The 23,723-nt window shown below is 41.1% G+C and overlaps 1 protein-coding gene across 2 annotated transcripts in view; it reads left to right on the top strand.

The window, feature by feature from the left end:
- Nucleotides 1-23,723, top strand: part of LOC140211224 (solute carrier family 26 member 6-like) — a 150,168-nt gene that overhangs the window by 94,192 nt on the left and 32,253 nt on the right. For both annotated transcript variants that reach the window (XM_072280844.1, XM_072280843.1), the window contains exons 10-17: nucleotides 1,567-1,680; nucleotides 6,123-6,200; nucleotides 6,711-6,806; nucleotides 10,270-10,376; nucleotides 15,910-15,979; nucleotides 17,073-17,165; nucleotides 17,778-17,891; nucleotides 18,524-18,757. In XM_072280844.1, the coding sequence (XP_072136945.1) occupies nucleotides 1,567-1,680; nucleotides 6,123-6,200; nucleotides 6,711-6,806; nucleotides 10,270-10,376; nucleotides 15,910-15,979; nucleotides 17,073-17,165; nucleotides 17,778-17,891; nucleotides 18,524-18,757 (906 nt within the window). The remainder of the gene's footprint in view (nucleotides 1-1,566; nucleotides 1,681-6,122; nucleotides 6,201-6,710; nucleotides 6,807-10,269; nucleotides 10,377-15,909; nucleotides 15,980-17,072; nucleotides 17,166-17,777; nucleotides 17,892-18,523; nucleotides 18,758-23,723) is intronic.

Here is a 23,723-nt window from a genome sequence, read left to right as displayed (position 1 = left end):
GCATTGGAGAGGATCCAGAGGTTTATAAAAATGATCTCAAGAATGAAAGGGTTATCATATGAGGAGCATTTGTTGACTGTGGGCCTGTACTCACCAGAATATAGAAGATGAGATGGGATATCCTTGCAAACTACTAAATGCTGAAAGGCCTGAATAGTTTGGATGTGGCGATGATGTTTCAAAGTGTAGGGGTGTCTAAGACCAGAGGGCATAACCTCAGACTAGAAGGACACCCCTTTAGAACAGATGAGGCGGAATTTCTTTAGCCAGAGAATGGTGAATCTGAGGAATACCTTGCCGCTGAGGGTGGAATTTGATAGGTTCTTAATGAGTAAGGGTGTCAGAAGTTACGGGAGAAGGCGGGAGAATGAGGATGAGAGGGAAAATAAATCAGCCATGATTGAATGGCAAAGCAGACTTGATGGACTGAATGGCCTAATTCTGCTCCCATATCTTACGGTCTTCTATGGTATTACTTCAGGTTTACAGCTGAGAATAACATTTTCTGTATTGCTAAACTACTCTCTGTTCTACAATGTTTTCTTTTTACCAACAAATGGCATGATCTGCCTGGAATTCACGCAAGCAGGACTTTTTCACTATGTCTCAGGGCATGTGACAATAATAAACCATTACCCAATAGACATTGCCATTAGATTTGTATATCATGGGTGTATTTGAGAAATGGTCTGATGAACTGATAATATTTGCAGTGAGCATAAATGAGGGAGCATAGTGAATTCCAGTTAAATGGGACACATTTGAACATTTTGGCCCAATTTAGTGGCTGCCCCAATTAGCCATGGGAATAGTTAAAAAGGTATTAAAAAGACAAACTTACACTTAACTGAATAACAAATTATGTAGTTAAATTAAATACAGAATAAGTAAGAACACTACCAACCCTACTACAACACTATAAACCAGACACATCATTTTGAATGACTGTAATTCAGCAAAATTGGTGCAGATACCTAACGTAGATAATGGATTACCTTCATACAATGCTATCAATGATTGCATCTTCCAAATATTCACTTCAAGATGATTGTCAATACCTTCAAATTCTTTGTAATTCCTAACTTGTTGAAGTAGTGAAATTGCTTCATTTTCATTCCTGGCTATTTTGGGCATCATCAAGCCTGAATGCTTAAAACTGTGATGAGCAAAACAGTTCTGAAGGGTCTTATTGATTAGTTCTAACCAACTATCAGTGACAAAAATCACTGTTTTTTGAACACAAACACATCCAACTGACCCTATTTAAAAACTGTTTGCTTTAAGCACAGTGTTAGAAACTGTTTAGCAAGCCTCCTGTCCCAATTAAGCAGCATAATGACCCAAATAAATGACAGAAATCCAAACTATTTTCTCAATTGGCTTTTGTTCTTTAAGAGTTGTCCCAAATAAGCAGCTGTCCCGATTAACCAATAGCCCAATTAACTGGAATTCACTTATTTGCCTGGAATTGCCAGTAATAAGTCATTTTGACAATGGCCATTATTGTAGAAACTATGGTTTATAACAAAGGCAAAGAAATCTATACTATTTTCTGTTGTATTTTAGGAGCTGATAGCACTGGGCTTCAGTAACTTTGTGGGAGGGTTTTTCCAGTGCTTTGCTGTGAGTTGTTCCATGTCCAGGAGCCTTGTCCAAGAAACCACAGGAGGAAACACACAGGTAAGAGGTTTTATGTACATTGGAGGTTTCCCTATGTACCATGAGGATAAGAGGTTATTGCATCACCTTTTTAAGTGTAGGTGCAGGATCTTAATGAGAGACAAGAGTAAAATGAATCTGGTAATTTATTATAGGTAGAGTTGAGACTGGGATGCTGTGCCATTGAGTTGGTGCATTAGTGCATTGGCACTCTTATGTACAAAATGGGAATATCAGGAGCAACAGTAACATGCACTTCCCCTAGAAGTAAAAGAAAAGATTACTTTGCATAGCCTCTGTTTCTCAACTTTTATTAGACATTCTCACAGAGTACAATGAACTGGTCATTTTTTTTAATGGAACAAGACCAGCAATAATATGAAGGGTCCTACCCAACCTGCCTTTGGACTGTTTGTCCCACTCCCATCAAGGAAGAGGGTACGCAATATCCACATCAGGGCTACTAGACTAAAATTGCTATTCCCCCCAAACAGTCAGACTGATCAATACCACAAACTATTAACCCACCCCACCGCCCCCACTACCATTACATACACATTACCTAGCGTCACTTTATGTACATACAGTCCCATCAATCCAAGGATATAACAGGTACTTGTACTGTACATTGTACAAGTACTTGTTACCAATGGCCCAACATTTTAATTCCGATTCCCTTTCCTGTTCCAACATGTCAGTCTCTAACCTCCTCTTGTGCCACGATGAGGCTACTCTCAGGGGGGAGGAGCAACGTGTTATATTCCTTTTGGGTAGCCTCCAACCTGATGGCATGAATATCGATTTGTCTTCCAGTAAAAAAGCTGTTCCCCTGCCTCCCCCTCTTCTATTCCCCCACTCTGGCCTCTTAGATGTTCTCACCTCCCTGGTGCCCCTCCTCCTTCCCTTTCTCCTGTGGTCCACTCTCCTCTCCTATCAGATTCCTTCTTCTCCAGCCTCTTACCTTTCCTGCCCACCTGGCTTCACCTTTCACCTTCCAGTTTGTTCTTCTTCCCCCTCTCCACCTTTTTATTCTGGCGTCTTCTCTCTTCCTTTCCTGTCCTGAAGAAGGGTTTTGGCCTGAAACATTGACTGGTTGTTCATTCCATAGATGCTGCCTGACCTCAGTTCCTTCAGCATTTTGTGTATGTTCCTTAAACATTGTGTTTTCTAGGATTGCTTTTGTATTTATATTTATTGTGTTTTTTGTTTACTTTATTGTGTTCTTTATGCTTATTTTGTTTTATTAAGCTGCATCAGATCTGGAATAACAATCATTCCGTTCTCCTTTACACTCGTGTAATGAAGAATGACAATAAACAATCTTGAATCTTAAAGTTAATGGTCTGTTATTTTAAAAAAAAAACTTGGATATTGATCTGGAATTGTTGGCTCAAATCCTAATGGAATTTAAAAACATTTAGGTAACTAAATAAAACCTAGACTGAAAAGCTGTTGTCAATAATAATGCCCATATAAACTACCAGCCCACTGCATGCTGACACCATTATATGTATATTACAAAAAAAATATTTTGAAGTGCCATGCAGTTTGCAGGTCGTGGTAAAACTTCCTGCTCACAGCTACGCAGCTGTAAATAAAAATTAGAAGGAATGTTACTATGTCTATTAAGGAAGGAATTCTGCTGTCTTCATCCACTTGGGACTATATGTTAAATCTAGACCCACTGCAATTTGATTGATTCATTCATTCATTTGGAGATACAGTGCAGAACAGGCCCTTCTAGTCCTTTCAGCTGTACTGCCCAACAGCCCTTGCTTTAACCTAACCTAATCACAGAACAATTTACAATGACCAATTAATCTACATTACAGAATATCTTTCCTACCAAAGTAATAAGCATACACAACATAGGCTGTAATGAAAGAATTTCCCACTCAGGATCAATAAAGTATTTATTATTGTTATTATTATTACTAACCGGTTCATCTTTGCCCCGTGGGAGGAAACTGGAGCCATGCAATCTACAGGGAGAATGTACAGAGACCCCTTGTAGAGGACTCTGAACGCTAGCATCCCAAGCTGGAAAAGCATCACGCTAACTGTTACACTGTCATACTGTGAACTGCTTGCTGAAGTAGTCAAATGAGCTTCAGGTTTCGTGGGCTAACAGGGATATACAATGCTGGATGTCGGTGATGATCACCCCCCCCCCCCCCAAAATGAATAAATAAAAGTATTTCTGCAATTTCATCACTATATTCAGAGTTAAAATCAGGACCTAAATTCATCAGAGTCCATGCTAAGTAATTAATAAGGGGTTTTATCAGCTTCAGTGGGATAATCATAAGTCCCTATTAAATGTCTATACATGCAGTATCTCCTAGGTTTGTGAATTTTGTATATTTATGCCAATACTATTACAAGTGATGAATAAATTGGGGTGAATATGTTCATGGAAATGTGAATACCACACTGAGTTTATTCATTCAAAATATCAATGGGAGAATATGCTGCAGTTTTCCCCCACACTGTGCAACCAAGTTGAGACGAGGCAGATTGGTGATAGTATTTGGGGTTATTTTCAGCATAATATACACTCTGGCCATTTTATTAGGTACAGTAAGTGTATATTCATGGTCTTTTGCTGCACTTCAAGGCTCAGTGTTGTGCATTCAGAGATGATCTTCTGTACATCACTGTTGTAACGTGGGGTTATTTGAGTTATTGTCAGCTTAAACCAGTCTGAGTATTCTTCTCTAACCTCTTTCATTAACAAGATGTTTTTCTTTTCTTTTTAAATCTTTTCATTAATTTTCAAAATTATAAACAAAATAACAATGTTGATACAGAGAGATTGGAATAATCTTATTGTTAATAAACATATACAAAAAAGATTTCCAATAACATAGGTATAATAGACTTCCAAACTTATGATGAAATTAATCATAAAGAAGAAAAACAAATAAAAAGAAAAAAGATATACAAAGAAACCCACCCCCCCAAAAAAAAGGAAAAAAAAAGAACTAAATACTAAACCTAAAAAAGCAAACAGAACAAAACAGGGCTAGACCAATATCTTAAATCGAACACGTTCAGTAATGTTGTCAACTCCGCTCCTCTATTCATATATTTTAAGTTAATAAAGAAGATTCGGAAAAGTCAAATTACATCATATGAAAATGTTGCATAAAAGGTTTCCAAGTTTCTTCAAATTTAACCAAAGGATCAAAAATACCACTTCTATTTTTTTCTAAATTTAAACTTAATATAGTTTGGGAAAACCATTGGAATGTAGTAGGAGGATTGGTCTCCTTCCAGTTCAAAACAGGATGTTTTTGCCTACAGAACTGCCACTCACTGGATTTTTCTGCACCATTCTCTGTAAACTCTAGAGACTGTTGTACATGAAAATCCCAGGAAATCGGCAGTTTCTGAGATACTCAAACCACCCCATCTGACACCAACAATCATTCGACAGTCAAAATCATTTGGATTACGTTTCTTCCCCATTCTGATGTTTGGTCTGAATAACAGCTGAACCCCTTGACCATGTCTACATGTTTTTATTCATTGCGTTGCTGCAACATGATTGGCTGATTAGGTATTTGCATTAATGAACAGGTTTACGGGTATATGTAATAATGTATCCTTTGAGTGTACATTGGTAATGACAGAAGTCATCAAAATGAATAATGTTTGTTCTGACCATTTTAGCAATTTCAATGCCAGCAATTTGAATGCAAGCCTCCAAGAACTGTGAAAACAAGCCATCTGATGGGGAAATCTTTTGCAAACATGCCGATTGATAGTCAAATCCATTTTCATTGGTTTTTCTCATTAACAGTTTTAACACTCATTTCTAACTCCTGTTCAATTCTGTTAGTGTCTGCTCCATTTTCTGTTATTTTCTGTACTGTTCATTGGTGCCATTTTTAATACAGTGTCTAGACACAGTATTAAAATAATAAGATTGTGACTGTTTTATGTAGCTGAGGTTAAGCTATAATTTATTTATTTAGGGATACAGCAGAGAACAGGTCCTTCCTGCCCAATGAGCCGCACTACCCAGCAACACACCTACTTAGCGCTACCTAATCACAGGAAGGTCAGTCTAGCCATTTTGTATTCCCTAAAGCGTAGGAGAATGAGGGGAGATTCAATAGAAGTTTGATGTTTAAAGGGAACATGAAGTGGAACTTCACTCAGAGTGGAGATTTTTGAACAAACTGCCAGCAGAAGCGTTGGCTGTGGATTCAACTTCAACATCTAAGAGAAATTTTTATAGGTACATGGATGGGAAGGATATGGAGGACTATGGTTGGGTGCAGGTTGATGGGACTAGGTAGAACAATAGATGGGCAGGAGGGCCTGTTCTATGTATTGTTCTATGACTATAACTCTATGTTCTGATGACAAGTCTTTGTCCTCAAGGAAATGAAGGCCTTCCTATGGATCCCTGAATGTATCATTTCTCAATGCTGTACTTTTTGTATATCTTACAGCTGGCTTCTGCCATATCTAGTGCAGTTATCCTGGTGATCATTCTGGAGATTGGAGCACTGTTTAGTCAGCTGCCTAAGGTATGCCACTTCCTCATTAACATCGGTAGATCTGATGTGTAAATGTGCTAGCTATTATAAAAGATCGTAGAAGTTACTATATCTGAAATAAAAATATTTCAAATACACCAGAAGCACGTTACCATCTAGGTTAGAACCATCAACCTTGATGACACACATCACACATGGATGTCGACATCAACAGGAATAGAATGCAGAGCTCCTTAGAGCTTGTACAAATTGCCAGTGACAGATAATTGCAAATGCCTGGTCCTAAGAGATGCCCAATATGTCAGGGCAGAGAAAAATTCCATGACCAGTGGTTCAGAAATTATTAGATTGCATTGATTTCTGTTTGTGTCCCTCACCTCAATGACTTTCAAGCACGCTGTTCTATGATGACAGTAAGAGAATATTTGAACATTCTTAAATCAGGGTTTAATTGTTAAAATAAGTCCAAGGGAAATTGATTTAAGGCCATTTTGTTTAACATTTGTATGCAGTGTAAAAGCAATGTTGTTTTTGTTTCAGGCTGTCTTAGCATCTATTGTCATTGTTAATCTCAAGGGGATGTTTGAACAGTTCAGTGATATCTGCCACTTCTGGCGAACAAACAAAATTGATCTGGTAAGGGTGTGTGATTGCTAACTGAAGTAAATAAAAGTTAAAATGTTGATTAGTTATCTACATTGTGGTTAACCTTACTCTTTTCTATTTATGTCAGTGCAGCACAGATTTAATGAACAGTTGGTGAAAGCTACCTTTATAAGTGCTGAGAAATCTTAGTGTCACAATGGGGGCATGCTGGGAGCAAGGGTGGACCCAAATGCAAGACACATCTTGTGAGGTTAACTTAAATTAAGCTTATCGCTCGTTAGAAGGAGAGCAAGCAGAAGCAGGAATAGCGTCCTGGACAAGGACTCAGGCCTTGGACTAGGCTGGGACTCTGAATCTGGGCTAGGACTCTGAATCACGAGCCGCCAGGACCAGGACTTGGTACTTGGAGCCACCGGAGCCAGGAAGACTTCTTATTAACGGGACAGACTTGGACACAGTACATAAAACACTGAGCCGGGAATCTTCCTTAGACACAGGACGGAGTCGGGACTCTTCTTGAAACCGGTCAGGACCCTTCCAGGGTACAGGGCCGGGACCCCTTTTAGACACACAACATGGATACGGAGACCACACAACAATGGACAGAACTATAACTGGGGTCAAGTACGCTCCAAGCAGCGGCGAACTGTTGTCTCACCCCGGCGGGTTAACTTTAACTGACCCGCTCTGGCAAGGGAAGCGTGGCTTGCTGCCGCTTGCTTCGAGAGGAGACTAGGCTTGCTTCAGCCAGATGACATTGGCTCGCAGTACCTTTGGTGACTTTGTTAACGCTTTCACACCGAACGGCTGAAAGCCGGAGACTATAAACTGCCGGTTCAGCCGAGAGTAAATTGCCTCCAATCACCAAGCCCGAGGGACACAGGAAAACAGGGAAACAAGGAGTCAACGGTCCAGATCGTAACATAAACAAAGTAAATTTAAAGGGACCCTGATCCGGACCATGACACTTAGAACCCATAAATTATGAGGAGTTGGACGGTGGGGGTGGGAGGGGGGAGGGTTGATGTGCTGGGAATTGAGCCTAAAACCTCAGAAAATAGGTGGATTAGGAAAGGACTAGGCAACTTGGACCCTTCACTCCCATTCAATAAGATTATGGCTACCCACATCCACATATTTTATTTATTGCGATGGTGTGGAACACTCGCTCCCGGCCCTTCAAGCCATGTCACCCCAGCAATTCCCAATTTAAACCTAGACTAATCATGCGACAATTTACAATGACAAATTATCCTACTAACTGACACATTTTTGGACTATGGGAAGAAAACAGAACACCTGGAGAAAACACACATATTCGACAGAGATATCCTGCAGTCTTCATAGAGATGCTGTCAGAATTGAACTCTGAACTCAATAACCAGCTTGAATACATTCAACAATTCAACATTCACAACCATCTCACATAGAGAATTCCAATAATTTGGAAATGTTGTCATTTCTTCTTATCTCAGTCCCTAGATGACAAACTCCAAACGACAGAAATCCCTGAAGTTCCCAATGTACCAGCAGATCAATGACATAGGCAAGGCTAGGCCACCAAGTGCACAGTGCACATCACAAAGAAAGCAGGTGAAGTCTACCTAGAGTTATACCATAAGACTATAAGACAGAGGATCAGAATTAAACCATTCATACCATTGAGTCTGCTCCATCATTCCATCATGGCTGATTTATTATCCCTCTCAACCCCATTCTTCTACCTTCTCGCTGTACAATCTTCTGTACAATTAGTCGATGCCCTGACTAATCAAGAACCTATCAACTGCTCCACAGCCATCTGTAGCAAAGAATTCAAGAGATTCACCACCCTCTGGCTAAAGAGATGCCTCTTCATCCCTGTTCTAAAGGATGCTCTTCTATTATAAAGCTGTGCACTCTGGTCCTAGACTCCCCTACTATGGAAAACATCCTTTCTATGTTCACTCTGTCTATGCCTTTTAATATTCAATAGCTTTTCATGAGATTCCCTCTATCAAACGATCAATGATATTGTAGAAACAGTACCTTCTTAAAAGTCATTCCCACTCGGTTGCTCAAAACTATGTTGTGAAGGTTCATTCCTGTTATCCACATTGCTGGATTATAAGAACATAATAACATAATAAAAAGCATAGCAGTTAGCACAACACTATGACAGCTCAGAGCATCGGTGTTCGGAGTTCCGTGCTGGCATCCTGTGTAAGCAGTCTCTAGAATGTCCTCCCTGTGGAATGCATGGGTTTTATCCAGGTACTCTGGTTTCCTCCCAAAACCCAAAGATGTACCAGGTCATTGTAAATTGGACCAGATTAGGTCAAGGTTATCAAGGGTTGCTGGGATGACATGGCTCAAAGGAGCAAAAGGGCCTATTCCACGTTGCACCAATAAATAAAATAAAGAAGCTGAATAGAGTAGCAAAAATTCTTTCCCATCGACTTACCCCCATGCCAGAAAGAGCCAGGAAGTAACATATACAAAATACTGAAGGAACTCAGCAGGTCAGGCAACATCTATTGAGGGAAATGAACAGCCAATGTTTTGGGCTGAGATCCTTCATCAGGTCTGGAAAGAAAGAAAGGTCCAAGAGTTGGGGAGTAATCTTTTGACACACACTTGTAAATGGGGTTGAACCATCATATGGAGAATAATACAGTATCTTTAAATGGGGCCTAGGTCCCTGCGTGTGCAACCCAACTTCTAAATGATGGCCAATATTTGCACTTGAGTGAGATGGAATGCTCTTATTCAGAAAGTTGGGCAGGAATTACCAAATAAGCTTCAATATCTGCCAGCCCTATTGGTGAGACTTGAACATAGATTTTTAACTTGAAGACCTCCATTGGTCAGGGTCGCCCATGGATGTTGAGTCCCATGGTATGTACGTCAGGGCAGTACGATATGGAGAGCAAGCTGTTGCCCATGCAACAGGCTCCCCCTCTCCATTTAGCTGATGAATCTAAGGGAATGGCAGAGTCCGATTCAGTTTGCCACCAGTGGTGTCGCAGGAGTTGCCAGTCGGTGTTGAACTCAATGTAGAACTGCCTTAGGGACTCCAGCTCCGGAATTTTCTTTGGGGTTTTTTCCCGAAGCCTTCCCCATGAGTGGATATAGCCACAAAGCAGCGGAGGTTGGAGATCAGATTTCTCCTAGAATAGCTGCCAACCTCAGCTGATGGGCACCATCTGCCCAACACATCTAGTTTTAAAGCACCTGTAATCCACTTTTACCCCTTCACCCATCAGTAGAAATGGTTATATATATATATGCTTAGTAGCTAAGCCATATATGAAGATCAGGAGCTGGACTTGGTTGTTAGAGGCTATTTGAGATGCACACTATCCCCATTACCTCCCCCAGTTAACACCTTAAGTGACCAGATTTTTAACTACTTTACAGAAATGATCAGTTTCAAATTATTTGGTTGTATTTTGCAGAATTTGAGTTTTCTGTTCCTTAGATCAAACCTGAACAATTTTCCTTCCTGTTGTAGGTGATTTGGATAGTTACTCTGATCCTTACAGTACTCTTAGGTATGGATCTCGGACTTGTCGCCTCCATAGCTTTTGCATTGCTAACTGTTATCTTCCAGACACAACTGTGAGTAATATATCTTTCCAAAAACATCAAGTTTTTTGCTGCATTCTCACCTTTCTCCCACCCTCCAGATTTGTACTTAGTCCAGGTTTAAGCTATATGCTGTAAGGGAGAGTTTAAACAGTGCTCAGCCCAAGAACAATTGTGTTTATTTATTTCCAGTCAAAAATCTCCTTTTGAGTCTGCAATATGTCCATTAAAAGTTTAAGGCTTTTGTTTTATTTTCACAATTTTCCCTTGGAATTGACATGAATGAGTGAATGACAGACTGAGTGGTCAGAAAGGGAATAATCCCTTTGAATACACAGCCTGCTTCCTCAGAGATGAAAGCATTTTTGCAGCCAATGCTGAGATTGTATTGAAGATGGTCACCAGAGAACAATGATAAATTCCACCTAATCTTGTAAATCCAATCCAAATAAATTGAGCACTTTCTGTGAGTAATAAAAACAAGAGATTCTGCAGATGCTCGAAATCCAAGATAATGCATACAATATGTTGGAGGAAATGAGCAGGTCAGGCTGTATCTATGGAAAGGAATGAAGAGTTGACATTTTGGGCCAAGACTATGATGACCGCAAAGGTAGTAATCTCGGGATTACTGCCTGTGCCACGCGACAGTGAGAGTAGGAATGTGATGAGGTGGAGGATAAATGCGTGGCTGAGGGATTGGAGCAGGGGGCAGGGATTCAAGTTTTTGGATCATTGGGACCTCTTTTGGCGCAGGCGTGACCTGTACAAAAAGGAAGGGTTACACTTGAATCCTAGGGGGACCAATATCCTGGCAGGGAGATTAGCGAGGGCTACTGAGGTGACTTTAAACTAGAATGGTTGGGGGGTGGGAATCAAATTAAAGAGGCTAGGCGTGAGGAGGTTAGTTCACAACAGGGGGATGGGAGCCAGTGCAGAGAGACAGCGGAGTGTAAAGTGAGGGTAGAGGCAAAAAGTACTAAGGAGAAGAGTAAAAGTGGCAGGCCGACAAATCCAGGGCAAGCATTAAAAGGGCCACTTTTCAACATAATTGTATAAGGGCTAAGAGAGTTGTAAAAGAGCGCCTGAAGGCTTTGTGTGTCAATGCAAGGAGCATTCGTAATAAGGTGGATGAATTGAAAGTGCAGATTGTTATTAATGATTATGATATAGTTGGGATCACAGAGACATGGCTCCAGGGTGACCAAGGATGGGAGCTCAACGTTCAGGGATATTCAATATTCAGGAGGGATAGACATGAAGGGAGGGGAGGTGGGGTGGCGTTGCTGGTTAAAGAAGAGACTAACGCAATAGAAAGGAAGGACATAAGCCGGGAAGATGTGGAATCGATATGGGTAGAGCTGCGTAACACTAAGGGGCAGAAGACGCTGGTGGGAGTTGTGTACAGGCAACCTAACAGTAGTAGTGAGGTCGGAGATGGTATTAAACAGGAAATTAGAAATGCGTGCAATAAAGGAACAGCAGTTATAATGGGTGACTTCAATCTACATGTAGATTGGGTGAACCAAATTGGTAAAGGTGCTGAGGAAGAGGATTTCTTGGAATGTATGCGGGATGGTTTTTTGAACCAACATGTCGAGGAACCACCTGGAGAGCAGGCTATTTTGAATTGGGTTTTGAGCAATGAGGAAGAGTTAATTAGCAATCTTGTCGTGAGAGGCCCTTTGGGTAAGAGTGACCATAATATGGTGGAATTCTTCATTAAGGTGGAGAGTGACATAGTTAATTCAGAAACAAAGTTCTGAATTTAAAGGGGGGTAACTTTGAAGGTATGAGACGTGAATTAGCTAAGATAGACTGGCAAATGACACTTAAAGGATTGACGGTGGATATGCAATGGCAAGCATTTAAAGGTTGCATGGATGAACTACAACAATTGTTCATCCCAGTTTGGCAAAAGAATAAATCAAGGAAGGTAGTGCACCCGTGGCTGACAAGAGAAATTAGGGATAGTATCAATTCCAAAGAAGCAGCATACAAATTAGCCAGAGAAAGTGGCTCACCTGAGGACTGGGAGAAATTCGGAGTTCAGCAGAGGAGGACAAAGGGCTTAATTAGGAAGGGGAAAAAAGATTATGAGAGAAAACTGGCAGGGAACATAAAAACTGACTGTAAAAGCTTTTATAGGTATGTAAAAAGGAAAAGACTGGTAAAGACAAATGTAGGTCCCCTACAGACAGAAACAGGTGAATTGATTATGGGGAGCAAGGACATGGCAGACCAATTGAATAATTACTTTGGTTCTGTCTTCACTAAGGAGGACATAAATAATCTTCCAGAAATAGTAGGGGACAGAGGGTCCAGTGAGATGGAGGAACTGAGCGAAATACTTGTTAGTAGGGAAGTGGTGTTAGGTAAATTGAAGGGATTGAAGGCAGATAAATCCCCAGGGCCAGATGGTCTGCATCCTAGAGTGCTTAAGGAAGTTGCCCAAGAAATAGTGGATGCATTAGTGATAATTTTTCAAAACTCGTTAGATTCTGGACTAGTTCCTGAGAATTGGAGGGTGGCTAATGTAACCCCACTTTTTAAAAAAGGAGGGAGAGAGAAACTGGGGAATTATAGACCGGTTAGCCTAACGTCAGTGGTGGGGAAACTGCTGGAGTCAGTTATCAAAGATGTGATAACAGCACATTTGGAAAGCGGTGAAATCATCGGACAAAGTCAGCATGGATTTGTGAAGGGAAAATCATGTCTGACGAATCTCATTGAATTTTTTGAGGATGTAACTAGTAGAGTGGATAGGGGAGAACCAGTGGATGTGGTATATTTGGATTTTCAAAAGGCTTTTGACAAGGTCCCACACAGGAGATTAGTGTGCAAACTTAAAGCACATGGTATTGGGGGTAAGGTATTGATGTGGATGGAGAATTGGTTAGCAGACAGGAAGCAAAGAATGGGAATAAACGAGACCTTTTCAGAATGCCAGGCGGTGACTAGCGGGGTACCGCAAGGCTCAGTGCTGGGACCCCAGTTGTTTACAATATATATTAATGACTTGGATGAGGGAATTAAATGCAGCATCTCCAAGTTTGCAGATGACACGAAGCTGGGTGGCAGTGTTAGCTGTGAGAAGGATGCTAAGAGGATGCAGGGTGACTTGGATAGGTTGGGTGAGTGGGCAAATTCATGGCAGATGCAATTTAATGTGGATAAATGTGAAGTTATCCACTTTGGTAGCAAAAATAGGAAAACAGATTATTATCTGAATGGTGGCCGATTAGGAAAAGAGGAGGTGCAACGAGACCTGGGTGTCATTATACACCAGTCATTGAAAGTGGGCATGCAGGTACAGCAGGCGGTGAAAAAGGCAAATGGTATGCTGGCATTTATAGCGAGAGGATTCGAGTACAGGTGCAGGGAGGTACTACTGCAGTTGTACAAGGCCTTGGTGAGACCACACCTGGAGTATTGTGTGCAGTTTTGGTCCCCTAATCTGAGGAAAGACATCCTTGCCATAGAGGGAGTACAAAGAAGGTTCACCAGATTGATTCCTGGGATGGCAGGACTTTCATATGAAGAAAGACTGGATGAACTGGGCTTGTACTCGTTGGAATTTAGAAGATTGAGGGGGGATCTGATTGAAACGTATAAAATCCTAAAGGGATTGGACAGGCTGGATGCAGGAAGATTGTTCCCGATTTTGGGGAAGTCCAGAACAAGGGGTCACAGTTTGAGGATAAAGGGGAAGCCTTTTAGGGCCGAGATTAGGAAAAACTTCTTCACTCAGAGAGTGGTGAATCTGTGGAATTCTCTGCCACAGGAAGCAGTTGAGGCCAGTACATTGGCTATATTTAAGAGGGAGTTAGATATGGCCCTTGTGGCTACGGGGATCAGGGGGTATGGAGGGAAGGCTGGGGCGGGGTTCTGAGTTGGATGATCAGCCATGATCATAATAAATGGCGATGCAGGCTCGAAGGGCCGAATGGCCTACTCCTGCACCTATTTTTCTATGTTTCTATGTTTCTATGAAGTGTCTTGGCCCAAAACTTCGACTGTTTATTCCTTTCTATAGTTGCTGCCTGACTTGCTGAGCTCCTCCGGCATTTTATGTGTGTTACTCCTCTGAATAACATTGTGTTTGCAATTCTATTAGTCATTAGCATATAATGAAGTATTTCTAGATCAAATTTTCTATCACAAAGTATGACAACAATTCTAATAAGTTAAAATAAATGAATTCCAATGTTTTCCATTAAGAACTAAAATAATTTCAGTTAGTTTCAAACACATTGGGATTGGTTACTTATTGTCATAAGTACCAAGATAGAGTGAAAAGCTTACTTGCATGCTGTTGTAACAAAAATATGTAAAAATTCGTTCCTTGTTTTTTACCGATTCAGCAGCAAGAGGTATTCTCAAACAAAGGAAGTGCAAAACACGTTTGTAAGAAATCATTAAAGTTATGTAAAGATTAATACAGAAATAATATGAAAGAATAAAATAACGAAAGAAAATGGTTAATAAAGAAATGAAAGGAACAAAATAATACTATGAACCAATTGCTAAGACACAGCACACAATCTATTGCTGGAGGGAACTGCAAGTGTCTAACAGCTTTTCTAGTCTCCCTCTCCCCCTCTCTCTCTTCCTCTCAATATCTCCATCTCTGTCTCCAGCTCTTAGAACTAGTCATGGTTCAGCCTAAAAGAAAATCCCTATTTACACAATGAAATTTACCTTTTTTATACTCTTCAAAAGTCTAACATTACCTATCATGCAGTACTCTTCAGCTCTTAGTGGTACTAGCCTATACCTTCTTACTTCCTGGGCATTTCAACCTAGGCACATAACTTAGAAATAGAGACAACAGGTACAGTATGTAAGGAAGAAATATTCTTCACTGGAATCTAATCTCAAGGATGTTCATGTATGCAGGTCTCCAGGCTATTACCACATTCCAAGCTGATACCACTTTATCTTACAAACTTCTATTTTAGCATATAAGAAGGATTCAAATTTAACTCTTTCCTTACAATTGTTTATACAGTCAAATCATTACACAGTGCATTGAGATAGAAAAATAACACTGCAGAATAAAGTGTAAAGGCTTTTGGGAAAGGGCAGTGCAGATAAACAATAAAGTGCGAGATCATAACAAAGTAGCTTGTGAGGTCGAGTCCATCTTATTGCAGAAGAGGTCTTTCCAAGAGTCTGAGAAAAGCAGGATAGAAGCTGTCCTTCAGCCTGGTGCTACGTGCTATTAGATTTCTGTATCTTCTGCCAGATGGGAGAAGAAAAATGTCAAAGTGGGAAGGGTCTTTGATTATGTTGGCAGCTTTATTGAGGCAATGTTAAGTATAGGCAGAGTTCGTATTGGGTCAGCTAGTTCCTGTGATGTGTCCACAATTTTCTGTTGTTTCTTGTAGTCACATGCAGAGCAGCTGCCTTACCAAGCTGTGATGCATTTATCGTGCGTTTTAATGAAAGATCCATTCACCAGATCAAATTCCGTCAATTAAAACTGAAGGATCCTTGTTTTTCTGGTTGTTATTTTAACATTTCTTTCAGATTTGTATTTAACTACTCGTACATTTTTTTTCAGACCCAAATATTCAATCTTGGGACAAGTTCCAGATACTGATATCTACCGAGACATCAATCAGTTTGATGAGGTAGTGTGAAGATTAGAAACTGCATTAACAATTTGTGTATTGGCTTACTGTATGGAAGAATTGTAAAATTACAGAATGTCCTCCTCATTAGGGTTTGAGCATGACTTGCTTCCACACCATTTCCACGGGTTCTGAGGTGGCTGATGAAATCAATGTGGGAGTTGGGGACTTCACCACAGATGGGCATGAAGGATTTGATGGGATAGCAGATGGGTTGTGAAGTGGTATGCTTCTGTTGTTTACAGTAACTTCTGTGTGCCCCCACCAAAGACCCTTGATAATTGTCAAGTCTAGAAGTTTTCTCCATTTCAAGCAGTTGATGGCCAGGGATTCCCATGGGATGTTACAATTTTACAAGAGACTATTGAGAACATCCTTAATCCCTTCCCCTGTCCACCAGGTAATATCTTACTGTTATGGGGCTCAGAGTTGTGTAACTGTATGGGAGTCTGTAGCCAGGCATCCAAATGCCTAAATCTAACTAAATGTTGTTAGATCATTGGCCTGGGAGAGAACACTGATGTTGATTCCCTTATCCTGCCAGTTGATATGGAGGACTTTACTGAAGCAGCATTAATGGTACCTCTGAATTATTTGAGGTGCCCACTACAGATAGTCTTAGAGTGGGGAAGGCATACTACAGCCAGATGATATTGAGCTTAGTGACTGGTTTGACAGCTGATTTTCAAACACTGTTTTGTTCATAAAGACAAGACATTGTTTGCATATGGACACTTAATGATTGAATCTGGGAGAGGTTTGGGAGTGTGCTTTGAACTATTTCTCATTAATTCTCTAGACTAAAGCAATTCCAGTGAAAAGCTTGTTGTGACTGGCTTACAGCATCAATGATTGAGTATGGTGCTGAAGAGATGACAGCATCACATCTCTGGTATATGAGATCATGGTTTAGAAAGCAACATGCAGCAGATACTGCATGAACGGCTTTTCTGAATGCAGCCACATTTTTCTGGGGTATTCCACAGTCCCTTTTCATTCATAAAGTCAAAGCTTTTGTAAGGCCATGTGTTGTGTTGAGTTAGTAACCAAAAAACATGTACCTTTTAGAGAATTAACACACATTTCCTTTTAGGCAAAAGAAATTCCAGGAATAAAGATCTTCCAATCATCTGCAACCATATACTTTGCCAATGCTGAGTTGTATGAGAAGGCATTGAAGCAGATGGTAAGCAAATGGATTTAAATTATATTTGTATTCTATTCGTAATTTAATCCAAAGGAGAAGGGAATATTTTGACAATTGGTAAAACAAGGAAAAAATTCCACCCTCCTTCGTGTAAGATCTGAATCCAGCCTTTAGAAGTTTGTTCCCTTGACCAACTTATCGAAGGCTCCTTGTTACCAGACTTGGTCAGATAATAACATGATGCCAACAGCAATCACAGAATCCAGAATCAAGTTCATGAAATTTGTTATTTTTATCTGAATTTGCAACTCTCTGCAGCTTTTTTTTCTGATCCTGTGCAGTGGCACCTCCATATCAGATGGGGAGGCAACCAGTTAGAATGCCCTCCACTGTATAACTATAGAAACTTCCATTGAATCCAGCTCTTTCTCACATTTCATAAATTACTCTTGGCAACATATACAATCTTACCAAGTCATTCACACTAAAATTTTAATAATTTTAATAAAATTTTAAATTCATGCATAAGCTACCGATAATTGTCACTGAAAAGACTGCACTCTCTGTCTTTAATAACTCATTATATTTGTTAAGTCTAATGTCCAGTGAGATGCTTTTCTACTAACCTTCTTTCTTGTGATTTTCTTGCAGTCTGGAATTAATATCACTCGTTTAATCTCAAAAAAGAAGAAAAGAATCACAAAACTCAAACAGCAGATGAAAAAACAAGCAAAAAAGGACAAGAAAGCCAAGAAAGATAAGAAGGTAGAAATGATTAGTTCAAGTAATTAACTGTTTGATATCCTCAAAGTTGCATCTTCATTTTTATATAAGAAATTACTATTTTATTATGCCAGGAATCATTCTTTCTCTTATTGTTGTGTTCTACATGGCTGGAAATGTTTTTGACTTTCCAAATCAAAACTGATACAAGTGTAATAATGTTTAGAAGGGGATGTGCAAATGCTATTTTCTGAACAGCATCTACAGCACTCATCAAATTTTAGACAGTAAAAGCTAGCCAGACAATCAATCAAGTGTGTGCGAGTTCTTAGAAAATCTACCCAACAGCTGCACACTTGTAGCAATCACTGAAAGATGTAGCATTGAACCAAGGATCTTAAGCCATGGGGCTACAAGTTCTGTTGGTAGAAGTTGTAGATATTTTCATTAACATTTTGCAGCATGGCACAATTGTAGCCAGTTTATAAGTATTTGCCTTCAGCTGAAGTGAATGAGGCTGGGGAATTTACATAAATATTGTTCAGCCCTCAAAACAAAATAATTCTTCTGACTCATGGGAATTGCTTTGATCAAAGAGCTGGGTTTAATTGATACCCTGAAACTTAGTGCAATATTTACAAAGATTTTGCCTTTTGTTGTGATAATTTTTCCAGAAACTCGAATCAGGGACTGGTGACCTATCCATCATTTACGAGAATATTGGCAATGACAATTCCGTCAACTTAGAAATGGACTCAGGCCATGAATCACCACCTAAAGTCAACAAGAAGCCCGAGGAATACAGTCTTGAGTCTCTGGGGCTTCAAAAACCAGAAGTGCATTCCATTATACTTGATCTCACTCCTGTCAACTTTGTGGACAGCGTCTGCATCAAGATTTTGAGAAATGTAAGTTCAGTCTCAGCTTCATACTAGTTCTATTTTTATTGTTTATTTGTCCAGTCTCAGTCTCAATTAGTTATATCAAGTATAGCAGAATTCAATATTCAAGATTGTTTATTGTTATTCTTCAGTACACAAGTGTCTTAAAGGCATCTGCTAGTCTTGCGAGAGCAAGGATCTGCGCCTGAAAAGTCTTCACTCTCCAGGGCGCAGGCCTGGGCAAGATTGTATGGAAGACTGGCAGTTGCCCATGCTGCAAGTCTCCCCTCTCCACAACACCAATGTTGTCCAAGGGAAGGGCAAGGGCCAATACAGCTTGGCACCGGTGTCATCGCAGAGCAATGTGGTTAAGTGCCTTGCTCAAGGACACAACACACTGCCTCGGCTGGGGCTCGAACTCACGACCTTCAGATCACTAGTCCAATGCCTTAACCACTTGGTAAAGGAGGACAAAATGATTGTTACTCCACATCTGACGCAGCAAAAGAAAACACAATAAGCGTAAAAACACAAATAAAAAACACAATTGCTGTATAAATACATAAGATTAGCTTATATATATATAGACTGGTTGTATATCGAGGGAGGGGTAGCACCTCTGGTGAAGGAGCTTATTACTTTCATTCCAGGGTTGCTCACTCACCTTTGGTCCCCACCATGCATTCAGTTTTCACCTGCAGTGGCAAGTTGCTGTTTGTATGTGACGACAACCACACACTGGTACTCCACTTTGACAGGCAGGCTAAACCAGGTGAGGGCACCTGGCGGCCTTGTACCGCAGTGAGACAGGGACATGCCTGTCCTAGCACGCAAAGTCAGCTCTGGTGGACTGGATGAGACCTACAGTGAGATCCAATGGCCAGGAAGGAGGTACTGCAACGCTCCATGGAGACTGAAGAGAATGACAAGGCGTAGAAGATGTCGTGTTCATCCACTGCGACCAAGGAATACTCTGCCTTATGATGCTTGATTGTTACATTGGCCCCAGACTTCACAGGTCGAGAGATTGGATCTACCCCAGTGCAAAATTGTTTCCAACTCTAAACACTCTCCTGCACAGGTCTCCTGTCATCATCTGACATGATGGACAATCACCAATGTCCATAAAGTGACTCTAGACACAGGCGTGTCTGTACATAAGGTGACTCTGACAGGAAATGATAAAGTAGCAGTGGTTGGGGGTGTGGAGGGATGGGTTAGTGTGTGGAAAGTAACTGTTTTTGAGTCTGGTGGTCCTGGCATAGATGCTACATAGTCTCCTCCCTGATGGGAGTAGGATGAACAGTCCATGAGCAGGGTGGGTGGGATCCTTCACGACGTTACCGGCCCTTTTCTGGCATCGTTTTGAATATACTGCACAACAGAAATTTATTTAGCCTGTTGAAATGATTCCAAGTCTCAAAGAAAAATCTCCCCTAACAAGACACTTAAGTTAGAGAATATTGTCAATTGAGAATGGGTAATGTTCATGGGTTCAATAGCCATTTAACAATTGAATAGCAGAGGGGAAAAAGCTGTTCCTGAATCACTGACTGTGTGCCTTTAGGCTTCTGTATCTCCTACCTGATGGTAACAGTGAGAAAAGGGCATGCCCTGAGGTGCTGGTTGTCCTTAATAATGGACGTTGCCTTTCTGAAGATATCCTGAGTACAAAGTACCCAAGATGGAGCCGACTAAACTTACAAACCTCCGCAGCTTCTTTTGGTCCTGTGCAGTAGCCCCCCACCCTACCCCCATACCAGACAACGATGCAGCCTGTCAGAATGCTCTCCACGGTACATCTATAGCACTTTTTGAAAGTTTTTATTGACATACCAAATCTCTTCAAACTCCTAATGAAGTACAGTAGCTGTCTTGCCTTCTTTATAACTACATTGATATGTTGGGACCAGGTTAGATCCTCAGAGATCTTGACACCTAGGAACCTGAAACCGCTCACTCTCTCCACTTCTGATCTCTCTATGAAGATTGGTATGTGTTCCTTCATCCTACCCTTCCTGAAGTCCACAATCAACTCTTTTGTCTTACTAACACTGAGTGCCAGATTGTTGCTGTGACACCACTCCACTAGTTGGTATATCTCACTCCTGTACGCCCTCTCGTTACCATCTGAGATTCTACCAATAATGGTTGTATCATCAGTAAACTTATAGATGGAATTTGAGCTATGCCTAGCCACACAGTCATGGGTATAAAGAGAGTAGAGCAGTGGGCTAAGCACACACCCCTGAGGTGCACCAATGTTGATCCTCAGCAAGGAGGAGATATTATCATCAATCCGCACAGATTGTGGTCTTCCAGTTAGGAAGTCGAGGATCCAATTGCAGAGGGAGGTACAGAGGCCCAGGTTCTGTAGCTTCTCAATCAGGATTGTGGCAATGATGGTATTAAATGCTGAGCTATAGTCGATGAACAGCATCCTGACGTAGGTGTTTGTGTTGTCCAGGTGATCTAAGGCTGTGTGGAGAGCCTTTGAGATTGTGTCTGCCATTGACCTATTGTAACGATAGACAAATTGCAATGGGTCCATGTCCTTGCTGAGGCAGGAGTTCAGTCAAGTCATGATCAACCTCTCAAAGCATTTCATTACTGTAGATGTGAGTGCTACTCACATTAATGATAGTCATTAAGGCAGCTCACATTGTTCTTCTTAGGCACTGGTATAATTGTTGCCTTTTTGAAGCAAGTGGAAACTTCCGCTTGTAGCAGTGAGAGGTTGAAAATGTCCTTGAATACTCCCGCTAGTTGGTTGGCGCAGGTTTTCAGAGCCTTACCAGGTATTCCATCAGGGCTTTCTGCCTTGTGAAGGTTAATCCTCTTTAAAGACAGCCTAACGTCAGCCTCCGAGACAGAGATCAGAGGGTCATCAGGTGCGGCAGGGATCTTCACAGCTGTAGTTATATTCTCCCTTTCAAAGCAGGCATAGAAGGCGTTGAGTTCATCTGGTAGTGAAGCATCGCTGCCATTCATACTATTGGGTTTCACTTTGTAGGAAGTAATGTCTTGTACATCCTGCCAGAACTGTCATACATCCGATGTCGCCTCCAACCTCATTCAAAATTGTCTCTTCACCCTTGAAGTAGCCCTCTGCATACCTGTTTTTTTGTTACAAACCTGGGTTGCCAGCCTTGAATGCCACAGATCTAGCCTTCAGCAGAGGACGTACCTCCTGGTTCATCCACGGCTTTAGGTTTGGGAATGTACAGCAAGTCTTTGCAGGCACACACTCATCCACACAGGTTCTAATGAAGTCAGTGACAACTGCAGCATACTCAGTCAGGTTCAAATATGAATCCCTGAATACCGTCCAGACCACCGATTCAAAGCAGTCCTGTGAGCACTCTTGTGCCTCCCTTGTCCATACCTTCTTGGTCCTCACTACTGATGCTGCAGCCTTCAGTCTCTGCCTATACTCAGGGAGTAGAAGTACAGCCAGGTGATCAGACTTCCCGAAGTGAGGATGTGGATTAGCATGGCAGGCATTCTAGATGGTAGTGTAACAATGGTCCAGTGTGTAGTTTCCTCTGTCATAGCACACTATAGCACAAACAGGCCCTTTGGCCCATCTAGTCTAGACTATTACTCTGCCCAGTCCCATCGGCCTGCACCTGGACCATAACCCTCCTCAACCTCCCCAAATGTGTACTATCCAAATTTCTTCTAAGTGTTGAAATCAACCCTGCAACCACCACTGTCACTGGCAGCTTGATGCACACTCTCATCATCCTCTGAGTGAAGAAGTTTCCCTTTAAACATTTCACCTTTTACTCTTAATCCACGAGTCTAGCTCTAGTCTCACCCCACCTTAGTGAAAAAAGCCTCTATAAATTCCATAATTATTTATACCTCTATCAACATCCCCTCATTCTCTTACACTCCATGGAATAAAGTTATTCAACCTATCCCTGCAACTCAGGTCCTTAAGTCCTTGTAAATTTTCTCAACATGCTTTCATACTTACTGGTATCTTTCCTGTAGGTAGATGAGCAGAACTGCACACAATACTCCAAATTTCAGTATCACATTCTACCTCACTCCACTCCTCAGTGTTCTAACGCTCACCGAATAAATCCCACTCCGGTTTGTCCTCCCAAAGGGCAACACCCCACACCTGAGTGCATTGACTTTCATCTACTATTTCTGAGCCTAGTTCCAGCCCTAAGTCATGAGTATTGATGTGTCTAGTCCAACATTTCTTCAGCCTCCTCAGAAAGTAGAGGCACTGGTGAACTTTCTGGACTGAAGAATGTCTTCCAAGTCTGTACCATATAGCCTACTATATAATATGGGACTATTTTATGCCGTAGTAACACATTATTGAGCATGCGCTATTAGGCACGCATTGATCTGTTTATATGTGTTCAGTTCGGGTTTCATATCTAAAAAAGGTCCTGTTAACTTAGCTCCAGTCTCTAGCGTTTTTGTTTATAGTTTTGTTGTGTAACCCGGCCGCATACACAACAAATTGGTGACGAGGTTAATGAACCTGCATCATATCAGAACGTCGTGTTTTAATTGATAATGGCACTCAGAAGAGGCAGAGTGAGGCCGCGAGTCTGAAAAGAAGCAGGAGTTCAGCCAGAGTCGAAAATGTCAGGAGACCGAAAGACACAATCGGAGCCGCAGCGCGTCCAGGCAAGACCACACCCGGCACTGAACCCCAGGGCTGACAGTCTGCCTGCCTCAGAAGAGAGATTTAAAAAAAAAGGAGCAACACACGCATCTACCCAGAGTATGCTCACGACGCTAGCGAAAAAAGGTCACGTGAGTCAAAAAGAAAACAAGGAACTGGGGTTAAATTAACAAGGGACCAGGGCTAAATTCACATAACAAGGATAAATTAACACAACAAGGATGACGTTAATTGGAACCATCACAGTATTTGATAGTGGCATTGAAGACTGGGCAACTTGTATTGAAAGAATAGAGTTATATCATGATGCTAACAATGTTAATGAAGAAAAGAAAGCTC

The sequence above is a fragment of the Mobula birostris genome, chromosome 16, assembly GCF_030028105.1.
Source record: "Mobula birostris isolate sMobBir1 chromosome 16, sMobBir1.hap1, whole genome shotgun sequence".
Taxonomy (NCBI): domain Eukaryota; kingdom Metazoa; phylum Chordata; class Chondrichthyes; order Myliobatiformes; family Myliobatidae; genus Mobula; species Mobula birostris.
This window is presented reverse-complemented; position numbering and strand designations above follow the sequence as displayed.